Source organism: Odocoileus virginianus, chromosome 30 (assembly GCF_023699985.2).
Source record: "Odocoileus virginianus isolate 20LAN1187 ecotype Illinois chromosome 30, Ovbor_1.2, whole genome shotgun sequence".
NCBI classification, from domain to species: domain Eukaryota; kingdom Metazoa; phylum Chordata; class Mammalia; order Artiodactyla; family Cervidae; genus Odocoileus; species Odocoileus virginianus.
In genome coordinates, this window is record NC_069703.1 from 28,498,626 (window position 1) to 28,522,561 (window position 23,936).

A 23,936-nucleotide genomic window follows, 5' to 3' on the forward strand; every position below is an offset into this window, starting at 1 on the left:
CTTTGATAAGCAGAATCAATTAAAGTTCAAGAGTTCATATCCCAGAGAAAAGATGAGAGCTAGATTCTGAGCTTTGAAAGGATGGTTTCCCAGAATTCAGGTTGATATTTTTAAGTTAATATATGACCAAACAGTGCTCTCACCCGCCTAGGAAGAGCACCCTGTAGATTCTTTACAAAATCTCAAGGTACTAAGACTTGGAAAGCTTGAGAAACTGGCCTGATCCTGGACTGCACAGAGAATAAACAGCCAAACCCGTGTGTGTGGGGCATGAGTTGGTACAAGCACTGCTGAGAGCCCTGGAAACCAACAGGGTCCATTCATGGGGAAGGAGTGAGGAGGACTCAAAGACAATGCCTTTTGTGTTCCCGCACACAGGACTAGCTCTCCAACATTTCATTCAGGACATAATGTTAATAAAGCAAACAAAATGAAATTTACTGTGGCCATTAAACATGAAATGCTGTTGTGGGAGGTGAAGGGGGCGGGGCAGGGATTATGTGGCTACCGACAGTAACAGAAACACGAGATGGTCTGAAAGTTTTACTGCACAAGGAATCCAAGAGCAACCAAAAACTGCTTGTCAAGATAGCACACATGATACACGATAGCTCAGGAGTCTAAGGAAAGTCGCAGCTTATTCTCAATGACACTCTGAACTTCTATCTAAAATAGGGGGGGACGGGAATTAGAGGGTTTTAAGAAAGAACAGAAAAGGCTCATGGATTGGACCAAATGAAAAAAGTTGAAGGATGTAGAATTTCTAACGTGGAAGACATAAACTAAGGACAGACTTTAATATATTTTGGTAATCAAGAAAAGATTCACAGGGAAGAACTAATTGGGATTTCTTCACAAAGGAAATATTTAAACAGTGAAATCAATGACTTGTTTTTAAGACTGAGAATAGAGGTTTGAAGTGTATCTGAGAGGCATGAAACAGCATCCTCTTGCTACAATATCTGCCAGTTGGTAAGCATCCACTTCTCCCCCATCTCCATAGACGGGTATCTCAGAACACATCTGCACATCATGTTGATTTTTTAAAAATGCATCAAGTGTTCAGATGCAGAAGTGAAAAGTGAAGTCGCTCAGTCGTGTCCGACTCTTTGCAACCCCATGGACTGTGGCCTACCAGGTTCCTCCGTCCATGGGATTTTCCAGGCAAGAGTACTGGAGTGGGTGGCCATTTCCTTCTCCAGATCTTCCTGACCCAGGGACTGAACCCGGGTCTCCTGCACTGTAGGCAGATGCTTTACCGTCTGAGCACCCAGGGAAGTCAAAAAGCAGAACCAATGCCTGTGAGAACACTTAACGTATTTTATTCTAAAAAATTCTGCACCTAGCTATTTCCATGTCAGCACTGACATCTGGAACCTAAGGCAAGGGAAGTGCTGGGTGATCTTCACCAGAACAGAGTCTCTGTCAGCTGTTTTGGTTATACCTGGTGCTAGGTACCCCAGATACTTTTCTTTCTTGGTGATATTACCACAGGCTTAGGGAAGGGCAGTGAAAAACTAGACACAGAACAGAAAGCTTCATCAATGGATGCAAGAACCGTATGTGTATCATTTTTAAGGTATCACACAGAAGAGAAACAATGACAGTCTGGGCAGTTATTTCTGGACAGTTCCAGCACTTTCCAGCTTCTAAGGATATTCTGGTCTTCCTAAAGACATCTGATATGACCATTATTTTTCTTTTTCCTGCCCCTGACTTCAAAAGTAAACTAGCTGTTCTGCAAGATAACTCAGTGATTTTGTAAGATGTGATTTTTTTTCTCTTGGGGAACAGTCCTAAAGAAACGAAATTATTTCCCGCAGAGCTTCTGATTCTGGATAGCTGGAAGGATCTTGATTTTATACGATCATAATATAACATCATTTTATAAGGTCATAATATAAAACAGAGATTCCGATTCCGTCTTCGACAAACTCCAGCCTGCCACCAAAAAATTTAAAAAGGCAAATCATGTTGATATTTTAAGATTCTCTATGCTATGAAAAGGTTTCTGCACTGACACACCCTCTGCTCACCATCCTTTCCTGACTCTGATGATAGACATAATGGCCAAAAAGTTATTATTATGTTAATATTTGCCATTTCCTTCTCCAGGGGATCTTCCCAACCCAGGGATCAAACCTGGGTCTCCCACATTGCAGGCAGATGCTTTAACCTCTGAGCCACCAGGGAAGCTTAATAAACACTACCTCAAGCCAAATGATAAGGTTAACACCAACAGTGATAAATCATGTTGACAGTATGTACCCGTGATGGGATATGATGAAAAGGGCACTGCACTACAGTTTTCCTCTCCCCAATCCATAACTCTAGTCTAACCATAAGAAAAACATCAGATAAACCGTAACTGAATGATAGTCCTTAAAATATCTGACAGTAGCTCCAACACTGTCAAGATCATCAAACAAGGAAGTCTGGGGAACTTGTCACAGCCAAGAGGAATCTAAGGAGACATAAAGACTAAATGTAATGTATCCTGGAACAGAAAAAGGACATTAGAATAAAACAAAGAAATCTGAATAAAGTACAGATTCTAGTTAATAAAATAATATATCAGTATTGGTTCATTAATTGTAATAAATGTACTAGACGTTCACAGGAAAAACTGGGTGTGAGAACTCTGAAACTTAAAAGTCCATTTAAAAAGTAAAATGGAATGGGGTGGGAGGTGGGAGGGATGTTCAAGAGGGAGGGGGTGTATGTACACCTGTGACTCATGCTGATGTAGGGCAGAAACCAGCACCATACAGTAAACCAGATACCCCTTAATTAAAAATAAAGAAAAAACAAAAGCAGACTTGATAATGTGAAACTAGTAAACTACAGAAAAATACAAAACTACTCATAGCATGTTATAGTATGAAAAAACACAGACTTTAAAGCCAAAAACCCTGTGTTTCAATTACTGCCCCAACACTTATTGACGGTGTGATCTTAGGCAAATTATTAGCTGAGTCTCTGAGCTTCAGTTTCCTCATCTGCAAGATGGGGATAACAGTAGTACCAACCTAGCTGGGTTGGTTTGAAAGTTAGATAGGACATATGAAGAGTCTGGGGCAACAAATACTCCACCTCCAAACCCTTTTCCATACTCATCTCCTTGGAAGGTCAGCTACTCTTGACTAGGGTGCGTTTGTGCATGCTAAGTCGCTTCAGTCATGTCCGACTCTTTGCGACCCTGTGAACTGTATACAGCCTGCCAGGCTCCTCTGCCCGTGAGATTCTCCAGGGAAGAAAACTGGAGGGGTAGCCATCCCTCTTCCACTTGACTAGGCTCACAGGTAGCTGTTTCTAGAAAGCAGTAGCTCAGACAGCACGGAGTGGCCATTCTTAAGAACAGTTAGGTCCAGTTTGGCACACACCCACCTAACAGACTGTGATAACAAAGTGAGATCACAGTTTGCCCAGTAAGAAAGCAAGAGATTTCACAGCAATCCAGGCTTTCCAAATTCAGCTAGGTTTGGAATCAACTGGGACATTTTCTTTTTAAAATGCAGATCTACCACTCTATCCCCAATTCCCTGAGATTAGGTGAGTGACTCTGTTATGAGGCTGAGGAATCTAGAATTTTACTAAGTTTCCCAGGTGATCTGCTGCATGGTTTTACAAAGAGTGGTCTTATCTTTTCCTCTTTACACAGGGAAGGAAATTGAGGCCCAGAGAATGCAGACGTGATTAACTTCAAAGGCTCGCAGCTCCAGAGCAGCAAGTCCAAGATGTTAGAACCGGCATCGAGTTTGTGTACACTAGATAGAGGTGTAGACCACGATACGTTTTTCTAATACCAAGGGTCTGAACCACAGGGCAGCATTTTGGATTTCATGTGTGGCTGAAAGGGAAGAAACTGGAGGGGTAGGGTGGGGAATTCTTGGGAAAGAAGATTCTATGGGGAGACTGTGATAGGAAAATCAACTGTGCCCAGGCCTAGAGTTGACAGGCTGTGCTTTATGACATCATAGGGCTTCCCTTGTGGCTCAGATGGTAAAGAATCTGCTTGCAATGTGGGAGACCCAGGTTCGATCCTTCGGTGGGGAAGATGCCCTGGAGGAGGGCATGGCAGCCCACTCCAGGATTCTTTCCTAGAGAATCCCATGGACAGAGGAGCCTGGCGAGTTTACAGTCCATGCGGTCACAAAGAGTCAACACAATTGAGTGACTAACAATTTCACTTCCTATGATACCATATATTAAACAGATGCCAAAATGAGCCTCAGTATGAATAAAGGGTATTTTAGAAAGAATGGTTTAAACACTAGTCTTTTGAAGTATCTGTCCTAAGAACTGCTCATTTGCTTTGGGAACTGAACACAGGCTGTGTCAGACAAAACCAGTTAAGAATGAAGGTTACCTTAATACAATACCAGAAGGTGAAACATTCAACTTCCTAGAACCACCTGGCAAAGACTACAATGAATATAATTGTACATTGAGAATCACTGGCCAGGATTTCCAACGGCTCTGTTCTCTTCCACCCTCAATTATTTTATCTGAGTGATAAAGCGGTCAAGAGAGAACTTCCACCCATTCCCACATCTAGCCACCCACCAGCATCTGTTATCATAGACTCCGTGCTCCACAGATAAAGGGTCAATGCTCCTGTCCACAGTCAACCCTTCCACCTGCAGAGTAGACTCTGTTTTGTCACTATTCAAAGACACTGTCCTCGCAATTATTTCTTCCTCTCTATTCGAATCAGTTCCTCTCTCTAGATTCCCATCAGCATATAAACATGCTATAACTGCCATCTTTTAAAAAAAATCCTCTCAATTCTACATTAATTTCTACTCAGCACCCCACTTTCCAGCTTTTATAGCAACACTCTTAAAAAACCTAATGGCCTGTTCATATTGTCTTTAGCTCCTCTCTTCCCATTCTCTTAAAACCACTCCGAACAGGCTTTCATTCCTGCCTCTCACTAAAGACTCTTGGCTACGTTCAAAGCCAAGTCTCAGTCATTATGTGACTTTACCTCTTAGCTGCCTAAGACGCGGTTGATGATTTCCTCTCCTCCTGGAAAGGAAACATGTGCACGTAGGGTAGCTCCCAAGACGCCACACTCCCCTGATAGTCTCGTCCTGACTCCTCTTTCACACTCCACATCCAAACTGTGGACTCGATCCAGTGCAGCCAACTTTTATCCTTCTAATACCCTCATCCAAATCACCATTATTTCTTGCCTAGATTATTGCTGCCATTTCTTAACTGATCTCATTTCTATACATGTCCTCTTACAGTCTACTCGGCAACCTAAATGACTAGCCATCTCACTGAAAGAATATGACAAAGCCACAGAGCTCTTCTAACAGCCAGAAAGCCGTGTGCGTACGCCACCCTCTCCTGCATTAATCTCTGAGTACATCCTCCTTTGTACACTCCACTGTAGTCACAGAGGACTCCTCATCATCCCTGGACTGTCCCAGGCACACCCCCACTCCTGAACCCTTGCACTGGTAACTCCCTGTTTGGAATGTTCTTTCCTTAGATAACCACAGTTCACTCCCTGTCCCCACCAAGTCTTCACTCTGCAGTCACCTTCTCCATGAGCTCTACCCTGATCCCCAGGGGGAGTCTCCCCTGCTCCTCATCCCCTTTACTATGCTATGGTTTCGTTTCAAGAGCATTAATCATCTTCTACTATATTACATACTTGCCATTTTAAACATGTCTTCCCTTATTTGTGGCTCAGCTGGTAAAGAATCCGCCTGCAATGCGGGAGACCTGGGTTCGATCCCTGGATTGGGAAGACCCCCTGGAGAAGGGAAAGGCAACCCACTCCAGTATCCTGGCCTAGAAAATGCCATGCACAGTTCAGGGGGTCGTAAAGTCAGACACGACTGAGCGACTTTCACTTTCACTTTTCCCTTATTTGAATTTAATCTCCGTTGCTGCTGCTGCTGCTAAGTCACTTCAGTCGTGTCCAACTCTGTGTGATCCCATAGACGACAGCCCATCAGGCTCCCCCATCCCTGGGATTCTCCAGGCAAGAACAGTGGAGTGGGTTGCCATTTCCTTCTCCAATGTGTGAAAGTGAAGTCTCAGTCGTGTCCGACTCTTAGCGACCCCATGGACCGCAGCCTACCAGGCTCCTCCATCCATGGGATTTTCCAGGCAAGAGTACTGCAGTGGGGTGCCACTGCCTTCTCCTTAATCTCCATTAGGAGTAGGATTTTTGTCTGTTTTATTCACTCATGAATCCCCAGCATCTAAAGGAATACTGGGCACAGAGTAAGCAATCCATAAATATTTGCTGCATGAACAAAATGAAGAATTACAGCAGAATTAACTGAGCAAAAGGATTATGCCATCATTTAAGGCAAGTCAAACCCTCTATTTCAAATGCTAGACTCCCCATAACAATGAATTACTTGATACCACCACTTAAATGTTTAAAGAGATTAAAAAAAAAAAAAAACCTCTTCCAAATATTTCTTCTATTTTAGCAAATGGCCCCACTATCTACGTAAGTGTACATAAGTCAGCCTTGATTGCCCTTCTCACCCTCCCATATCTAATCCATCAAGAAGTCCCATCAATTTTAACAAAAATTCAGCTCAGATTCGTTCACTTCTCTCCATCTCCACTGCTGTGACTCTAGTCCAAGCTATCACATGCTCTCACCAGTGCTATTCTGATAGCCTCCTATCTGTTCTCTCTGCTTCATCGTCTTGCCTTCCTTTAGTCCATTTCTTAAATAGCAGCAGCAGTGTTCTTTAAAATGTATGTAGGATCACAATGCCCTTGGCTCCATCTACGCCTCAGCTCTGTCTATGCCATGCCACCCCCTGCTCACCACGCTGCATCCACAAGGGCTGCTTTCAGCTCCTCCAATATGTCCTGTTCTTCATACACGCCACTTTCACCTCCCTCCACTCTGTATCTTTCATGTCTCAGCAGAGAAGGCTGGCTCCCTTTCTTATTTTACATCCCATTCCTCACTCCCTTTATGACTGGTTACCGTTTCTTCCCTCCACGAAGGCAGGACTCACCTACCCTCATGTAAAAGGGAGGCGGCGGTGCCTCATGGCAGTGAGGAGAGGCGCCACAGGCCTCATCACTGCAGCACACATCACCACCCCCTCCCTCTGGAGGCTCCCTCTTCCTATCGTTTCAAAAGAATGCAAGACAAGGTTTTGTTGACAAAACACATTATTTCCAACTACTATGGACTGAACTGTGTCCTCCCCAAATCCATATGCTGAAGTCTGAATCTCAGTGTGATGGCATATGAAGATGAGAGCTTTGGGAGATAATTCGGTTTATAAAAAAAGGAAGAGATACCAGAACTCACTCTCTGCTACGTGGACACAGAGCAAGCTGCCTGGTTCTCTGACAGCCAGGAAAAGAGCCTTCACCAGCACCCGGATCTCGGACTCCTAGCCTCCAGAATGTGAGAAGTAAGTTTCTGGGGTTGAAGCCCCCCAGACTACGGTGTTTTGTTACGGCAGCCTGTGCCAGGACACCAACCACACTGAGACGCTCCAGTCTCACGCGCAACATCACCACAGGTGAAGACGCCTGAGACAGCGGTGTTCCGTGTCAAGACTCTGCTCCCAACCCACACTGCTCCACTGTCTGCCTGATGCTCTTTTCCAAAGAGCTACACTTGAAGACTGAACATGGCTAAAACCATCACTCTAGACACCCTTCATCTACAGATACTCAGACGCTGGAAGACTTCGCATCTGGTACCAAAGGGCAGTAGGCAGCACCCTCCCCTTGGGCACCATCCGACCTACCCACCTCCAAGTGCTCAAATGGGTGAGTCAGGGACACTAAGACATACCAACAACTGTCTTTTATTCAGAAAGAATCACTGATGTTTGGTTGCCTCAGGCAATCTTCCCATGGGATTTCTGCCTAAATGAGAATCTCATATGCTTCTGTGTGAGTGCACTCAGCCCTGTCTGACTCTCTGACCCCGTGGACAGTAGCCGGCCAGGCTCCTCTGTCCATGGGGTTCTCCAGACAAGAATACTGGAGTGGGTTGCGATTTCTTCCTCCAGAGGATCTTCCCAACCCAGGGATCGAACCCACATCTCCTGCATCTCCTGCACTGGCAGGCTGATTCTTTACCACGGTGCCACCTGGGAAGCTGAGAATCTCATAGGACTCTTAAACTACTGTTTTGTTTTGTTTTTTAATTTAAACTAGACATTTCAAAAAGCTCAGTCTTCACCACCTCCCCCCCAAAACTAGCCTCTAATTGTAGATCAGAGTGATGCAGAAACTAAATCTCTTTGAGATATTCTGTTAGAAAAGTACTTTTAAACTTTCAGGAGCCAAGATGTTTTATAAAAGGGAACAGTCCAACACTGTATTTTTTTAAAAAATTCAGATCAGTTATAAAATCTGCATTATAAAGACAGGTATTTCTCTGATACTTCTACCTTGGGGATTTCAAAGTATAGTCTTTAAACTTAGTAGTTAACAACAACAAAAATGCCATGTCTATCTTGTAAAGAAAAATAAGGAAAAATAAACAAAGTAGATGCCGATAGGCTATGAAGGTCCAAAACTCCACACCTACAAGAAAGAGCAACACCCACGCCAAATTACCAAAGGCATAAAAGTATTCATTTCCCAAGTCGTACTGGACTCTTTGCAACCCCATGGACTGTAGCCCCCCCAGCTCCTCTGCCCATGGGATCCTCCAGGCAAGAATACTAGATTAGGTAGCCAGTCCGTTCTCCAGGGAATCTTCCCGACCCAGGGAGTGAACCCGGGTCTCCTGCACTGCAGGCAGATTCTTTACCATCTGAGCCACCAGGGGAGCCCCAAAGGCATAAAGCTTGGTTACGAAACAGAGAAAGGCGGGATTGGTATTTTGTTACTGGGACATCAAAGCTACTTTGAAATGGGGCCTGGACAATAAGTACAATGGCAATAGGATGCTTAAGCTAAAAAAACCCTCTGCATTTTAGAATCCATGATTCTAAGTATTAATCAGTGCTGTGTTAAGTGCAACAGGGGTTACAAAGTGCTAGAAAAGGAAATGCTCCAGAGTACAAAGCTCTGAAGGCTCTAAAATAGTCCTAATGTTCAAAAATTTTTTAAGATTAACACTTTTTCATCTTTCCAATAATTTTAAAGAATTTCATGTGTTCAAAACCCAGTTCCAGCTTTGAGCACCTAGAGTCACTATGTGCTTCCCTCCTATATTGTCTACTGCAGAGGGAAGAAACAGGGGCTTACAGCTTTGGGAAAGCAAAATGCAGCTTCTTCTCATAAAAAGATTTTAAGCGTCTGGCCTAGACATTCAGAGCAGTCATTACAGAAATAAAGGGAAACATAGAGCAGCTTTCTCAATTCACTTAAAAACAGAATCTTCTGATGCACCTGCATACTTCTCCCAGAGAGATACAGTAACTTAGTCATAGTTACATGCAGAATTGGTGATTTTTGCCAGGAAATGAAACTCCTGTCGCCTCATGCTTAGTCCAGTGCCCTTTCTAATACACCAGGTTGCCTTCCATTTGGCGATCAAAGCAAACAAGACCTAAATAAGTGCGATGAACTGCAACCCTGCAAGGCCAAAAGAAGAATGTTCGGGAAAAGCTCACCAACAAACCAAGCAGGATGCTTTACACTCAGCGGACTCTATTCGTCCATCACCCGGGCCCCTCCGAGCATCTAACTGTGCCTTTTCAAGCCACCCCACTTTGTCAGTGCAGAAACAATCGTGTGTGTGTGTTTTTCTTCCCCAAGAAAGGTTAGGTCAAAAGAGAAAATGAGCCGGTGGCTTTCTGCCCAGATTTTGGCGCAGTGGGACGATGCGGGGCTGCACCGACTGTGGAATCTTCCCACACTCCTGAGTAGTTAGGAGGAACCAGCAGAGGCATGTTTCATGCACTGCCCAAATACCTGAGCTGGCAACAACAAAAGACATTCATAGATCTTAGCCCTGGGACAACAGCTTCTGTCAGTCAACTGCAGTTCTCATGACTGCGCCGCTGCTACTCCACCTTCATACCAAAGAGCACATCACACCTGGACGAGCACTTGAGAAAACCACACAGACAAATTCACACAGCAGTGCGGCAATCCTGGCATGGCTCCAATACTAATGATAAAGTATAATTTAGAGAAAACACAAAGACCTTACACAAGCATGTCGCTCTTTAGCGTTTACAAGCAGATTTGACAAAGGACCTGGGGCCCCAGTAATCTGTTCTTGAGACCAACACCAAAAGGGTCATGAGTTTCCGTGCAAGGGGAGTTTCCCTTTAAGGGGGCACAGAGCAGCATTTTCTCTCTTACCTGAAGCCAAAGGTCGGATCCACTCTTTGCTATTTAGGTCAAGTCTCCAGAGGTCATTGAAGGCAGCATTGCAACTGCTCTGGGTGCAGCCTCCAAACACATACATAGACTGATTAGCATCATAATAGCACGCACCTAGAAAGAAAACAATTAATGAACAACTGGTGTCTAATTTTGAAGGTACTCTAGGACCTTAACTATAGTCCATATCTTTTAAAGATCAATTATTTCACATATAACATAACTGCTACCAGGTACCAACCTTTCCATAACCAGCCTTGTGTCTTCAAGTTCATCAACACTACATTAACCTTTAAACTAAGGACCAGAGAAAAGCTATGGAAATGTTATTTCTGAGCACACTAAGCAAGCTGACAATGATATTACATAAGACAGCATAATTCTAGCAAGAGCACACGAGAATTTAGATTCAGAGTGCTCAGTGAGTGACATGTCAGCGCAGCTCCATAGTTAATCTGAATTTGCATCATTACGCTCGCGGGCTGGAAGAAGAGAGTCACTGCTGACAGAGGACTCAGTCTTCCTGTTTCTCTCCACCACTCCTCTTATTGCTTCTGCTTTCAAGTGAAATGTGCAGAAACAAAACAATAAACAAGACTTTATATAAAAGAGAATGACAGAAAACAATTTTAATCAATGCCACAAAGTAACCACACATGCGGAACCAATATAGCTTGGGGATCTCAGAGGTAGTATGCTCCCCAAACCACCAAGAGAAAAAACATGAACGTCATTAGGCTCCTAGGTGTATCCAAAAACCACCGAGCTGACTGGTCGGTGCCGAATAGAAAACCAGCGCAGGAAGTAACACATGAAAAGCACCAAGGTCGGCCTTGCCTGGTGGTATAGTGGATAGGAATCTGCCTGCCAATGCAGGAGACACGGGTTCAACCCCTGGTCCGGGAAGATTCCACACGCCTCAGGCAACTACAGCCCCAGCACCACGACTACTGGAGCCTGCGAGATCCAGGGCCTGAGAGCCCCAGATACTAAGCCCACACGCCCAGAGCCCTGCTCCACAAGAGAAGCCCACACACAGCAACAGAGGCCCAGCACAACCAAAAGTAAACACATACTTTAAATAAGTACACGAAAAGCACCGAGGTCTCTAAGAAAAGCCTGTTTAACTAGGTGATTATATACACCTCACCAGCGGACACTGTCCTGAAGGCAAGAGTCAATGGCTGTGAGAGGGGCTGTTGCCCTAACACCAGGATGACCAGAGCCAGGGCCTGGACAAGACACGTGGAAGCTCAGCTCCACCCCCGCGCTTCTCCCCAGAGAGCGCATGCAGCCTCTATCCTGTGGGAGAGATGGCCACGCTCCTCACAGCTCTGCATTCACCATCCTGGGTTTTAGGGAAAAGAGCAGAGTAACACTTTTCATTCATTCCATGCATATCAGTGGGAAAACCAGACCTCTCAAAGTCAAACTAGGCTAAAACAGTTAAGCATCATGTAAAAGGAAGTGGAAAGGGAAAAGAAATTCGGAGGCTCGGCCCATGGGGCACCAGGGCTCTGGTGCTCACCCAGCCCATCGGTAGGTCCGGATCAGTCTAGTCCACCACTGGTTTTAAAATCTCTTCTGGACTCTAGCTCAGAAAAAGGGAAATGCTACTGCTATAATCACCTCTTGTGATACACAAACGCTCTGGGAATAACCCTCCTTTTTTACTTTTTCTAAACACAGCCCACTTGATAGGCTTTTAAGGACTCTCTACACTAGGGAAGCCACATCTGAAAGTTGGATGAGTTAAGAGAAAATAAAAGCAATGTGCTCAGTCACTTATACCCTGTAGTCTCAGCCAGGGGAAGGAGTAAATCCGAAACATCTGACCTCTAACACTGCACAATAACAGAGCTACAGGCTTTTCAAATTAACAAAAAAATTAAAGAAACTAGAGATATGAAGAAATGAAATGCCGTTTAATCGTCAACAGGCTCACATCTGCAAAATACTTAATTACTCCCAGAACTCAACCATGCTACGATGGAATATGAAGGGTAACATGATTTCACACTTTCCACTACTTTCTTTCTTTTTTTTTTATTTTCTGATGGTGCCATGCAGTTTGAGGGATCTCAGTTCCTTGACTAAGGATCGAACCCAGGCCCCTGCAGTAAAAGCACAGAGTCATAACCACAGGGCTGCCAGGGAATTTCCCCACTGACTTTCTTTGCCTTGAAAATAACTTGCAATCCATATCTAAGTCAGTTTTTACATTAACATCCCAACAAGGAAGGCTATTGAGGAGTGTAATCCTGGGAATTCCTTGGCAGTTCAGTGGTTAGGACTTCATGCTTTCACTGCCCACAAACTGTGCGGTGTGGCCCCCCAAAAAGGAAAATTCTACGTAATTCCATTGCTCATGTTTCAGAGTTGTTAAGCACCGCAAATAACAACAGATCAAGTTAGATAACATTCAACAAACAAAAAGGATAATTACTGAAGCCACACTTCAATCTCCACTAAAGCCATTAAGCTTCAAGTATCCTGGTCTTCTTATACCTTTTTTGAACTAGCTGCTCCAACAAATTGGGGCAATTTTAAATTGACCTGACTGGTGCCCAGCATAAGAGAACATTCTATTCCTCTGGATAATCCGGAACCCCAGAACAGAAATTAGCCATGTCCCCTGTCTTCTGAAACTCTAACTGAGGTCCATTATGACAATGTTTAATAAGACAAACCCATGATTTCATAACTAAAAGAGTCAGGGGCTCATTTATGTACCACTATTGCTCAAAGACCAACTCCTGGCAGCTGCTTCCTTCACGCAGTAAAAGAACACAGAGCCTTTATTTTTCAAAGAGGCAGCAAACATTCTGCTCTATTTGGGTTGAAAACCTCGCCAGCAGCTGGCCCCGTGAGACCTTCACCACGTGTATTTCAATCCTATACTAAAGTAAGGCAAATGGCATTTTCCTGCTCTCTTTGAGCAAACAAAGGCTTCTGGAAGAGGAAGGCACAGCCCAAACTCTATGCAAAGCTAATGGGACTGAAATGACAAGTCTCACACAGTGGATTTTCAACGTCCAGCAGGCGTTATCAACAAAGCCTGGCGAGGAAGAGAGTCAATTTGGGCAGCTATGTTTGGGACTCAGATGTGATAAGAACGAGAAAAGAGCCACCAATAATACACTCACATATTTTAAGCATCCTACTGAACTGTGTTTGTCTGTTTTTATTTAAGGCGCCTACGTGTTGGCCTGAGTGGGGGTGGGGACCCAACAAACTCAACGGGCCTTTTAAACAAACTAAGAATCTCAGCAAACACCAGGGCTCAAGTAGGTATTTCCTTTTACCAAAGTTCTCCACCCAAACAGCACATTTTCCTTTCAGGACATACAGAGCATTGGAATGTGCCATACAGAAGTTACTGTTCACTGTACGGTATGACTACCCTGCTAAAAAAAATATTAATAACATTGAGAATGTGATTGTTCCAATTGCTAAATCTCTTCAAATTTTCTGAAATGTGCTTGACTGCTCCATGAACAACTACTAAAAGTCACATGCCTCAAGTTAAAATCTAATAATTCCTATTTGAAGACAAATCAAATATTCACAATTACACACACAGTAAGCAAAGAGTTTTTCAGTGTTCTGAATACTTTCCTACTATACTAAAATTCTCTAAAGTTCAAGGTCTTCCAGTTGCATATTTTTCATGGTGCCTGGCAGTCACTAAATGTTCACTGGACTCCAATTTTTGTACTCTCAGAGGTTAAATTCTCTTGTTTCCTCACTTGTCTCCAGGGAAGGTCCTGAGGCATCTGTCCCATGCTTAGGTTGTCACGTGTCTAGCATCTACAAGCCAGGACATACTTGATAAGGCCTGTAATTACATAACTACGGAATAAGACAGGTTGGTTATCCAGTCTGGGCATGCTGGCTACTGCAGGAGCAAGGTTAGCATGTGTATGGAATGACCTGACCATATATGCAGCCTGAACACCAAAACATAATTCTGGGTACTCAACAGACCCCTATGTCAATCTGAAAGGGACATTCTACCTTAGTCAAGAGTTGCATGTCTGGCCATACAAACACTCATCAAATAACTAGGAGAACTGGCTTCATTTACTTCCCCTGCATTTTCTGTCTCGACTCTTACAAAAGAAAGACGCTCTATTGCTCATATCTTTGTTACACAATTCCACAGAATTAATCGATGTCAACTATGAGCCAGGAGTTGTGAGAGGTGCACAGATGTCTAAGACGCGGGACCAGAGTGTTCTCAGGCAGACAAGAGCCTTGTGGAGGAGACACCATCATTATCCTATCACTTTGCAGGTTAAAACATGTTTCTACAAGTGTTTCCTCAATTAAATTTCCTAGTAACCTGTGGCACAAACAGGATTTGTTACACACATTTTGTGGAAGTGTGGATTAGAGAAGCCAAGGAACTCGCTTCCCAAGTCTGAAGCTCTTCTTTGGCATGTAGTCTCTCTTACACAGATAATTATTGTAAAAGGCAGATGGTAATAAACATTAAGAGGAATGTATGAAGAGTCTATTTAGGCAGTATAAGCAGAAAAAGAGAAGAGCTTAATCTCCATACTGGGGAATTTGAGAATAGTGTGAAAGGAGGTAGATTTTGGCTTTGTCTCCTAGATGGGTTTTAGAGTTCAGGACACTTTCTGTCATTTAACAAGGGGGAAATATGTCTAGGGGCTAAAAAGCAATGAGAGGGGAAGGGAAATGAAATCAGGGCATCTAAGCAAAGCCAAGAAGTAGGGAATTTCAGACAAACACCGAATCTTGTGTGGGTAGAGCCTGGCTGTGTAAGGATGCAACCGTGAGTCAGGCTGAACAGGTAAGCTGGGGCCCTGAAGGCCACCAGAGTAGAGACGTCCACCTGCAGCGCAGACAGGCTGAGGCTTCTTGGCAGAGGAATGATAAGGTTGGCTTTATGTCTTAGGTTTGCAGTGCTTCCCGGCTCAGGGCGCCCGTCATTTTGAACAGCTCAGTTCATTGTGTGCAGGATCATCCCGTTCACTACAGGACATTCAGCAACCCTGGTCCTTGCCTACTATCCGCCTGCGGTACTTTCCAGTAGAGACAGTATGCCATGACCTTGCATACGTCCAAAGGCCCCAGGAGGCGGCACTGTCCCCAGTTTTAGAGATGGCTACCAACAGTGTCTAGACCAGGTTCAGATGAAGAGAAAAGGTAAGAAGAGTGTTTAGAAAAGATTTAGGGGGACTTCCCTCTTGATCCTGTGGTTAAGACTCCACACTTCTCCTGCAGGAGATACAAGTGTGATCTCTGGCTGGGGAAGTGAGATGCTGCAATGTGGGAGGGAGGGAGGTGGGGGAGGAAAGGAGGAAGAAGAGACTTAGGAAAGATGGGATGATTAAGTCATAAGTGTGAGTAATGGGAGTAAAAGGAAAGACATGAGACAGACTGCAGAGACAGAACAGAGTCAACAAGATTTGACTTTTGTTGTTGAGGGAGGGAGAGGAACTGAGCATGAAACCAAGATTTCAAGTCTGTATAATGGAGAGAATGATAATGCCATTCACTAAACTAAGCAGAGAAGAAGATTGGGGGGAACTACTGAATTTGGTGATGGACAAGGAAGCCTGGCATGATGTACTCCATGGGTTCTCAAAGAGTCGGACACGACTGAGCGACTGAACTGAACTGAATTGTAGGTTCTGCTCAAAATCCTTCAAGCTAGGCTTCAGCAGTATGTGAACTGAGAACTTCCAGGTGTGCTAGCTGGGTTTAGAAAAAGCAGATGAGGGACTTCCCTGGTGGTCCAGTGGCTAACATTCTGTGCTCACAATGCAAGGGGCCAGGGTTCAATCCCTGACCAGGGAACTAGATCCCACATACTGCAACTAACGATCCTGTGTGCTGCAACTAAGACCTGGTGCAGCCAAATAAAGAAGTTTAAAAAAAAGAAAAAGCAGATGATCCAGAGATCAAATTGCCAACATTCGTTGGATCATGGAGAAAGCAAGGGAATTCCAGAAAAACAACTACTTCTGGTTCATTGACTACACAAGCCTTTGACTCTGTGGATCACAACAAACTGTGGAAAACTCCTAAACATATGGGCATATACACATTTTACAGATGAGGAAAGTGTCGATCAGAAGAGCCAAGGAAATTGCTTCCCAAGTAAAAAGTTTTTCTTTAGCATGTAGCCGCTCCTACATAGATAATTATGGTAAAATGCAGATGGTAATAAACATTAAGAGACAGACTACCTTACACTTCTCTTGAGAAATCTCTATGCAAGTCAAGAAGCAACAGTCAGAATCAGACATGTAACAGATGACTCATTCACAATTTGGAAAGGAGTTCAACAAGGCTGTATATTGTCAACCTGATTATTTAACTTACATGCAGAGTACATCATACGAAATGCTGGGCTGGATTCATTCATTCACATTTCATTCATTCATTTAACTTACATGCAGAGTACATCATGTGAAATGCTGGGCTGGATTCATTCATTCACATTCATTCATTCATTTCACATTCATCCGCATGTGAAATGCGGATGAATCACAAGCTGGAATCAAGAGTGCCAGGAGAAATATCAACAACCTCAGATATACAGATGATACCACTCAAATGGCAGAAAGTAAAGAGAAACTTGAGTTTCTTGATGATGGTGAAAGTGGAGAGTAAAAAAGCTGGCTTGAAACTCAACATTCAGAAAACTAACATCATGGCATCTGGTTCCATCACTTTATGGCAAACAGAAGTGAAAAAAGTTGAAGCAGTGACAGACTTTATTTTCTTGGGCTCCAAAATCACTGCAGATGGTGATTGCAGCCATGAAATTAAAAGACGCTTATTCCTTGAAAGAAAAGCTATGACAAACCTAGACAGTGTATTAAAAAGCAGAAACATCACTTTCCCAACAAAGGTCTATATAGTCAAAGCTACGGTTTTTCCAGTAGTTATGTATGGATGTGAGAACTGGACTATAAAGAAAGCTGAGCACAGAAGGATTGATGCTTTTGAACTGTGGTACTGGAGAAGACTCTCGAGAGTCTCCTGGACTGCAAGGAGATCAAATCAGTCAATCCTAAGGGAAATTAGTCCTGCATATTCATTGGAAGGACTGATGCTGAAGTTGAATACTTTGGCCGCCTGATGTGAAGAGCCGACTCTCTGGAAAAGACCCTGATGCTGGGAAAGAGTGAAGGCAGGAAGAGAAGGGGACAACAGAGGACGAGATGGTTGGATGGCATCACCCATTCAATGGACATGAGTCTGAGCAAGTTCTGGGAGATGGTGAATGACAGGGAAGCCTGGTGTGCTGCATTCCATGGGGTGGCAGAGTTGGATACAACTGATCAATTAAACAACAAAGGGTTCCAACACTATTTGTTTTAAAACACCATCCTCAGGCTTCCGTGGTAGTCTAATATTTAAGAAGCCACCTGGCAAAGCAAGGGCCACCGGTTGGATCCCTGGTTTGGGAAGATCCCATATGCCTCAGAGCTACTAAGCCCATGCACCACAACCACTCAGCCTGCATCCTGGACCACTCAAGCCCCAGCTATGGAGCTGTGGCACTCAGAGCCGCTCTGTGCAACGGGAGAAGCCACCACCAACGAGAAGCCCATACACCGCCACTAGAGTGAGCCTTCCTGCGGCAGCAAAGACCCACCACAGCCAGTAACAGATAAATCTTGAAAAGAAAAAAAAAAATCTTAAGAAACGTCCTGTTTTTAGAAATCTTGTCTCTGCTCCTCATTCCAAGCATATGTAGATAACTGAAGTTACCCCTCCTTCAACAATAAATACTGGACCTAATATGGATCCTCCCGTAATTTCATTAAATATTTTCAGCAAGCGTTCGTCTAAATTTTACTGCAAAGTATATGTCTATGAACTCCCGAAAACATTTGAGACTCTTTCAAAACTATTTTTATAATCATAATAAGTAGCAGTAGTTGAGGAAGTAGTCACTGTCTTTTCACTGTGCTGACAGCTGCACCAATGGTGCCAAAGCAGTGCTGGGGAAACTGCGACAGCCCGTGCACGGCTCAGGACAAGGGAACTGACGCCACGACCACACACTCGCAGACGAAAACTAACGAAAGCCAGTTCTGACCTCACAGATCCCCCAAACAGTCTTACAGACGCCTCCCTCCTACAAAGTCCAAGAATCGCACTTTTGAGATCTACTGCCCTGGGGGTTTACAACAGTATGAGTAAAAACAGCTCCCTGAGAGCACTGGAAACAGCCAACAGTTCGACTCATTCCTTTGATCCATTTAGATTCAGTTCAAAGACAATGATGAGCCATCGTTTTCCACTGAACGCCTCTGGATATGAGAGTATGGGGTACCGTCTGGGGTGGTCAACCTCCAAGAGACCGCCAGGGATCCTCACTTCCTGGTATTACACCCTCGGGCAACCCCGTGTGACCTACAGGGTGGAGCAGAAAGGACGGCATTCAGCAGAGATCAGGCTGCAGAAACACCGTGGCTGCCACCTCAGCGTCTCCGTTTCTCTCTCGGATCATTCATTCCGTGGGAAGCCAGCTGCCAAGCCGTGAGCAGCTCTGTGGAGGAGCCCACGTAGTAAGGAACCGAGTCTTCTCTCAACAGCTACTAAGTGAGCTTGGAAACAGATTCCCCAGGCCTCAGCTGAGCGCGCAGGGGACGGGAGCCCTGACTGACAGGCTGACTGTAACCTCACAAGAGACCCTGAGTCAGAACGTGCCAGCTAAGCTACTCCCAAATTCTTGACCCTGAGGAACTCTGTGAGATAATAAATCTTGTTTTAAGTTGGTAACTTTGCAAGTAATGTTTATGTAACATAGATAACCAGTAACTCTCCTTCCCCTCAAATTTCAAAATACAGCTTAAAAAAAGAGACACAAATATAAAAGTTAACAGTGAAAGACAATATGAGTTAAGTGCCAAATCAGTATTCCAGACATAAGTTCAGATCAGGAAAAATTTTTCTGTGGCCCAGAGAGTTGAGAAAAGCTTTCCCCAAAGAGCTAGAACTTGAACTGAGCTTTCAAGAAGAAGCAGGCTTCAGCTAAGTGGACGAGAATACTCCAGGGTTAGGGTTTTGAGTACAGCAAAGTGACAGCTTAAAAAGAGGGGAGCTCTAGGGAAAAGTCAGGAGACGAAGTAGTAAATGTAGAAGTAAGTCAGCTTAAAGAGGGTTTTAAATATGACTAAGTTTAGCTTTTATCACTGGACAGACACTCAAGGTTTCTGAACAGGCAAGTAATATAACTACAGCAATAATTCCAAGAACTTTCCAAAAGGCTTCCCTCTCTTCTCAATGAACTTTTGTAAAACCACTCATATATATACACCTTTACTGGCCTACAATACAACACATCTCAGTCTCACTTTGATGGATGGATATGAATCACCAATGGGCTTCCCCTGGTGGCTCAGCAGTAAAGAAGCCACCTCTGGAATGAAATGATATTGGCAAGTCCCTGGCGGTCCAGTGGTTAGGATTCAGTGCTCTCTTTGCTGGGGCCTGGGTTCAATCACTGGTCAGGGAACTAAGATCCCACATGGTGTCCCCAGGGCACAGTCAAAGGAAAAAATACATAAAGTGGCATCTATAAAAATCAGCTAAAATGGAGAGTTAATTCTAGAATAAGTCAAAAACGCTAAATTATATCTATTTGCCAGAACATTTTATTTATAATTTTATTACTTAAATTTGTATTTTATAATCAATATCCTTCATGTTCAAAATTTGTGTGTGACCCCAGTCAAATTCCGTATTTGCTGAACACATACCATGCTAAAATAAAGAGTTCTTGGTGAACTGGCTACTCCCTAAACAGGATGACAGAAACACCCTCATGAGCACCTTTCCTTCGCTCTTCTGTTACCTGATGTCAAGAGTTTAAAAGCCCAAGTACAACACCTTGATGTCCTTGGAGTACAGATACTAGAAAAATCCAACGAAAAAGCAAACATAAAATTACACCACAGTGCCTACAAAACATTTAGGCTCATGCTCTTCCCTAATTCTGGCTGCAAAATTAATATGAATCCTCATTTTATATTCTCTTCACTAAAAATGTCAGACAAAATATAAGCCTCAAAAACAGTTTTTGGAAACATGACTGCTGGCAAGATGGGACCTGTTTTCACGATAAATACTTACTGTGTGAGAACCGCTGGGTGATGGGGGTCCCGGGATAAGGGTATGTCCGACTCTCCCACTGGATGTTCCCTTCCTGAACAGCCTTTATGAAACCATGGTAACACTGGTGGGCTACACCTAAAGACAAAAGTAACGAACGCCTCAGCCTGGACTCTTCACTCGTAAACCAAATTATAAAATTGAATCTACTGTCTCATCACTTTTATAAGATGTAAGTTTCTTTGAGGAACTCCAAATTTCTTTGTTTTTTTTTCATTCAAAGACAGAAAACAAAATCACGTAAGTTCAAAACTGGAAGATCTAATCTTCAGATTTTACCAAGGTTAAATGACTCCCTCAAGGTGACAAAATCTGCTCACACTTTAACTCTGCTCCTCTTACGTCACATCATGAGGAAACACATCAAAATAACTGGTGCTGTTTACTCCAAAACAAAGAGGCTTGGGAGATAATTTAGTTTTGCGAGAAAAAATACGGTAAAACAATCTCTGGAATATAACAGCTGTTCAGTAAATATCTATAGTTAGACCACGAATTCTCCGTATTAAACAAGGAGATAATAATCAGCTGACAGTGGATTATGAAATGTTGAATTTATAACTAAGGAAAGCTGTCTAAAAAAAAAAAAAATCAGAGTTTTTACTATAATGCTAGATACATGTCATTATATACATGTCCAAACTCACAGAATGTACCCCCTAAAGTAAACCACAGATTTTGAGTGACAATGATACATCAATATTATCAACGCAGGATCATCAACTGTAAAATGTACCACCCTGGTGAGGATGCTGAAAGTGGGAGAGGCTGTGAGTGTCTGGGGGCAGAGGGTATATAGGAAATCTATGGCCTGTGCAATTTTGCCATGAACCTAAAACCACTCTAAAAAAAATGAAGTCTATTTTTAAAAAAGTGAGAGCTTCATACTTCTGGAACAATCTGTTTTTCCAACACATGAAATTACTCTTATTTCAAAGAGAAGCATTTTGAATGAAGTGTACAATCAATTATTTACATTTTGAAAGAATACCACTCTTGAATTTATGCCACCTTGAGGATCCTTAAGCAGGATCAGAGAACATGTTTTCCAGTGATGATCATTCTCCCTTGGCTGAACTCACAGATAAGAACTGGAATATGAAAAAGACACGGCCATTTTTAATGTGTGACCATACTGTCAACTATACACTGGTAAAGTAATGCAAATTTTCAAATCTTGGATTGAGATAAGGCAGTAATGAATAAAAGACAGATACGTAATGATGGAGGGGAGAAAAAACTGTCCTAGCAGTGACTTCTCCCAGAAGATCTAAGACTGGGAATACTAGGTTAAGGTTCTTTTCTCTTAAAAAAAGAAAAAAAGATCGAAATGATAAGAATGCCAAGAATAAATAAATATCTTTGATTAGATCACCACCCCTCATGTATGATTCTTCTTCCTCTATTTTTGAGGTAAAACTATCTACCGCCGTAGTGCAGGGAGCCAGTCTCTCCTGCGGAGGCTATTAATTCTGCAAACAGAAGCAGGTTGTACATACCAATGTTACCAGTTGTGAGCAGATGCGCGCAGGGCTGGGGGAAAGTTTCAACACAGCTGGTCCTTATTAGCCATCAAGGTTGGACTCTGGACAACTGATAAGGACCCTACTCCCCAGAGAACCACTCTGGGTCTAGGAAAGATTTTAAGGCTGATTCTGATCTAAACATTTTTCCTCTCTCACATCTCTGGCTGCCTTGCTCACACCAGCAAACAAAAAATCAATACAACCCTTGCTTTGATCAAAGATTGTTCAACTGGCTTGGTCATCTTCATTAAAAAAAAAAAAAAGGCCCTTTCCACCTAAAATGGAATGAAATAAAATAACTGTTATTAATTAAAAATACAGGGGACTGCCCTGACGGTCCAGTGGTTAAGACTTGACTCTCCAGCATAGTGGGTGCAGGTCTGATCCCTGGCCGGGGGGCTAAGACCCCACATACCTCATGGCCAAAACCCAAAAAACCAAAAACAGAAGCAATATTGTAACAATTCAATAAAGACTTTAAAAATGGCCCACATAAAAAAAATTTGAAAAAATACAGTATAACTAGTAACCTCAACATTTAGTTAAAGCTGAAATCTTGGTTAGAAAATGGAGGGGGAAAAAAAGGAGAAATTCATTTTAAAAAGTAAAATACATATATAGGATCTGGGCTGTTTATAGAGATAAAATCAAGCAGTAAGTGCTTTCATAACTCCACATCTGCCATAAACAGCTACTTTAAGCTATTCACAGTTTGCTATGAGGACTGTAAAGCAGTTACAATAGTCCTGACAATGATAAGAGTTACATGAAGGTTTTGCTCTTACTGTCAATCCATATTCATCCCTACTCTACCTATTCAAGAATAATACAATTCACCAGATCAACTCCAAGAATATGCAGAAAAAGAATCCTCATTTTAAAACTGCAAATTGGATTAAAAACTTCAGTATTCAAGTTGTTCATAAACTAGGCAGGATAAAGAGAAAAGGAAAATGTCCAGAGCTAACTGTCTAAGTTTTAGAACCACAATAAATGTAAGGGAGAAAAAGAGAAAATGAAACTGAGAGATTAAAAGTCATTCAAAGAAACCTTAAATGAGTAAACAGACCTCCCGCGTCCCACAGTACCTTTAATAAGCCGGTACCACTGCTTGCAGACAAGGGCCGCAGTTTTGTGCTCCTGGTATGGGGAGAGGAAGGAGAGGATATACTCCAAAACTTCTTCTGGCAGCTCAGACATGGACCTGTTGTGTCGAGTCTCCTCAACCTCCAGCGCCGCGCGGGGCTCCTCATCTGGCTCCATCGTCCCTTCCAGCACGGTTTCCTCCTGGTCCACAGCCATGAAACTGTCATCTTCACTGTCGGAGGAGCTGGCCATGACATTCCACGCGGCGGCTACAGCAGGAGAGAAGCACATCAGTGTACTCTGTCTGAAGTTCTGAAACAGCTCAGGCACACGCAGCCAAGCTGTTCACGATTTCTTTCAGGTGCTCAGATTGAAACCTGTCCTTTAGCACCTTCCCACACTAGTTGTGAGCTACCTTAATTTGTCAGGTACAGCTCAAATACCAAGCCCATCCCAAATATCTAATAAATCTCTAGAAGTTTCTGATAGCAATTTTTTTCCTCTTCACTGAAAACCTAGAGTGTCAGCCAAGTTCTGGTATAACCATAAGACCAAACGACTTGAGCTCAACAACTCCCCTAACTCAAGGATGTGATCGGCAATAACAAAGGGAACGGCAACTAGCTTCCCTCAGCCAGTAATATGATTCAAGACCTCAAATGCAGAAGAAGAAACTAACAGCGAATCCTAAAAGAGTAAAAAGAACACTCTGAGGATATAGGAATAAGAAATGATAGGGTGCTTTTTTGAGCTTTTACACAAGACAGTTCACTTAAGAGGATAGTAAATATTCTAATAACAAGCTTAACTAGCTGTAATACCAAATACAAGGCAATATTTAAAACAGGAAACAGCGAAACA

At 43.1% G+C, this 23,936-nt stretch overlaps 1 protein-coding gene across 3 annotated transcripts in view; it reads right to left on the reverse strand.

The window, feature by feature from the left end:
* The window catches only part of FBXO42 (F-box protein 42), a 115,286-nt gene that overhangs the window by 23,971 nt on the left and 67,379 nt on the right, over positions 1-23,936 (reverse strand). For all 3 annotated transcript variants that reach the window (XM_020877955.2, XM_020877953.2, XM_020877954.2), the window contains exons 2-4: positions 23,078-23,344; positions 20,425-20,541; positions 10,279-10,413 (exon numbers count right to left, since the gene is read on the reverse strand). In XM_020877955.2, coding sequence (XP_020733614.1) covers positions 10,279-10,413; positions 20,425-20,541; positions 23,078-23,327 — 502 coding nt within the window. In that variant the 5' untranslated portion in view covers positions 23,328-23,344. The remainder of the gene's footprint in view (positions 1-10,278; positions 10,414-20,424; positions 20,542-23,077; positions 23,345-23,936) is intronic.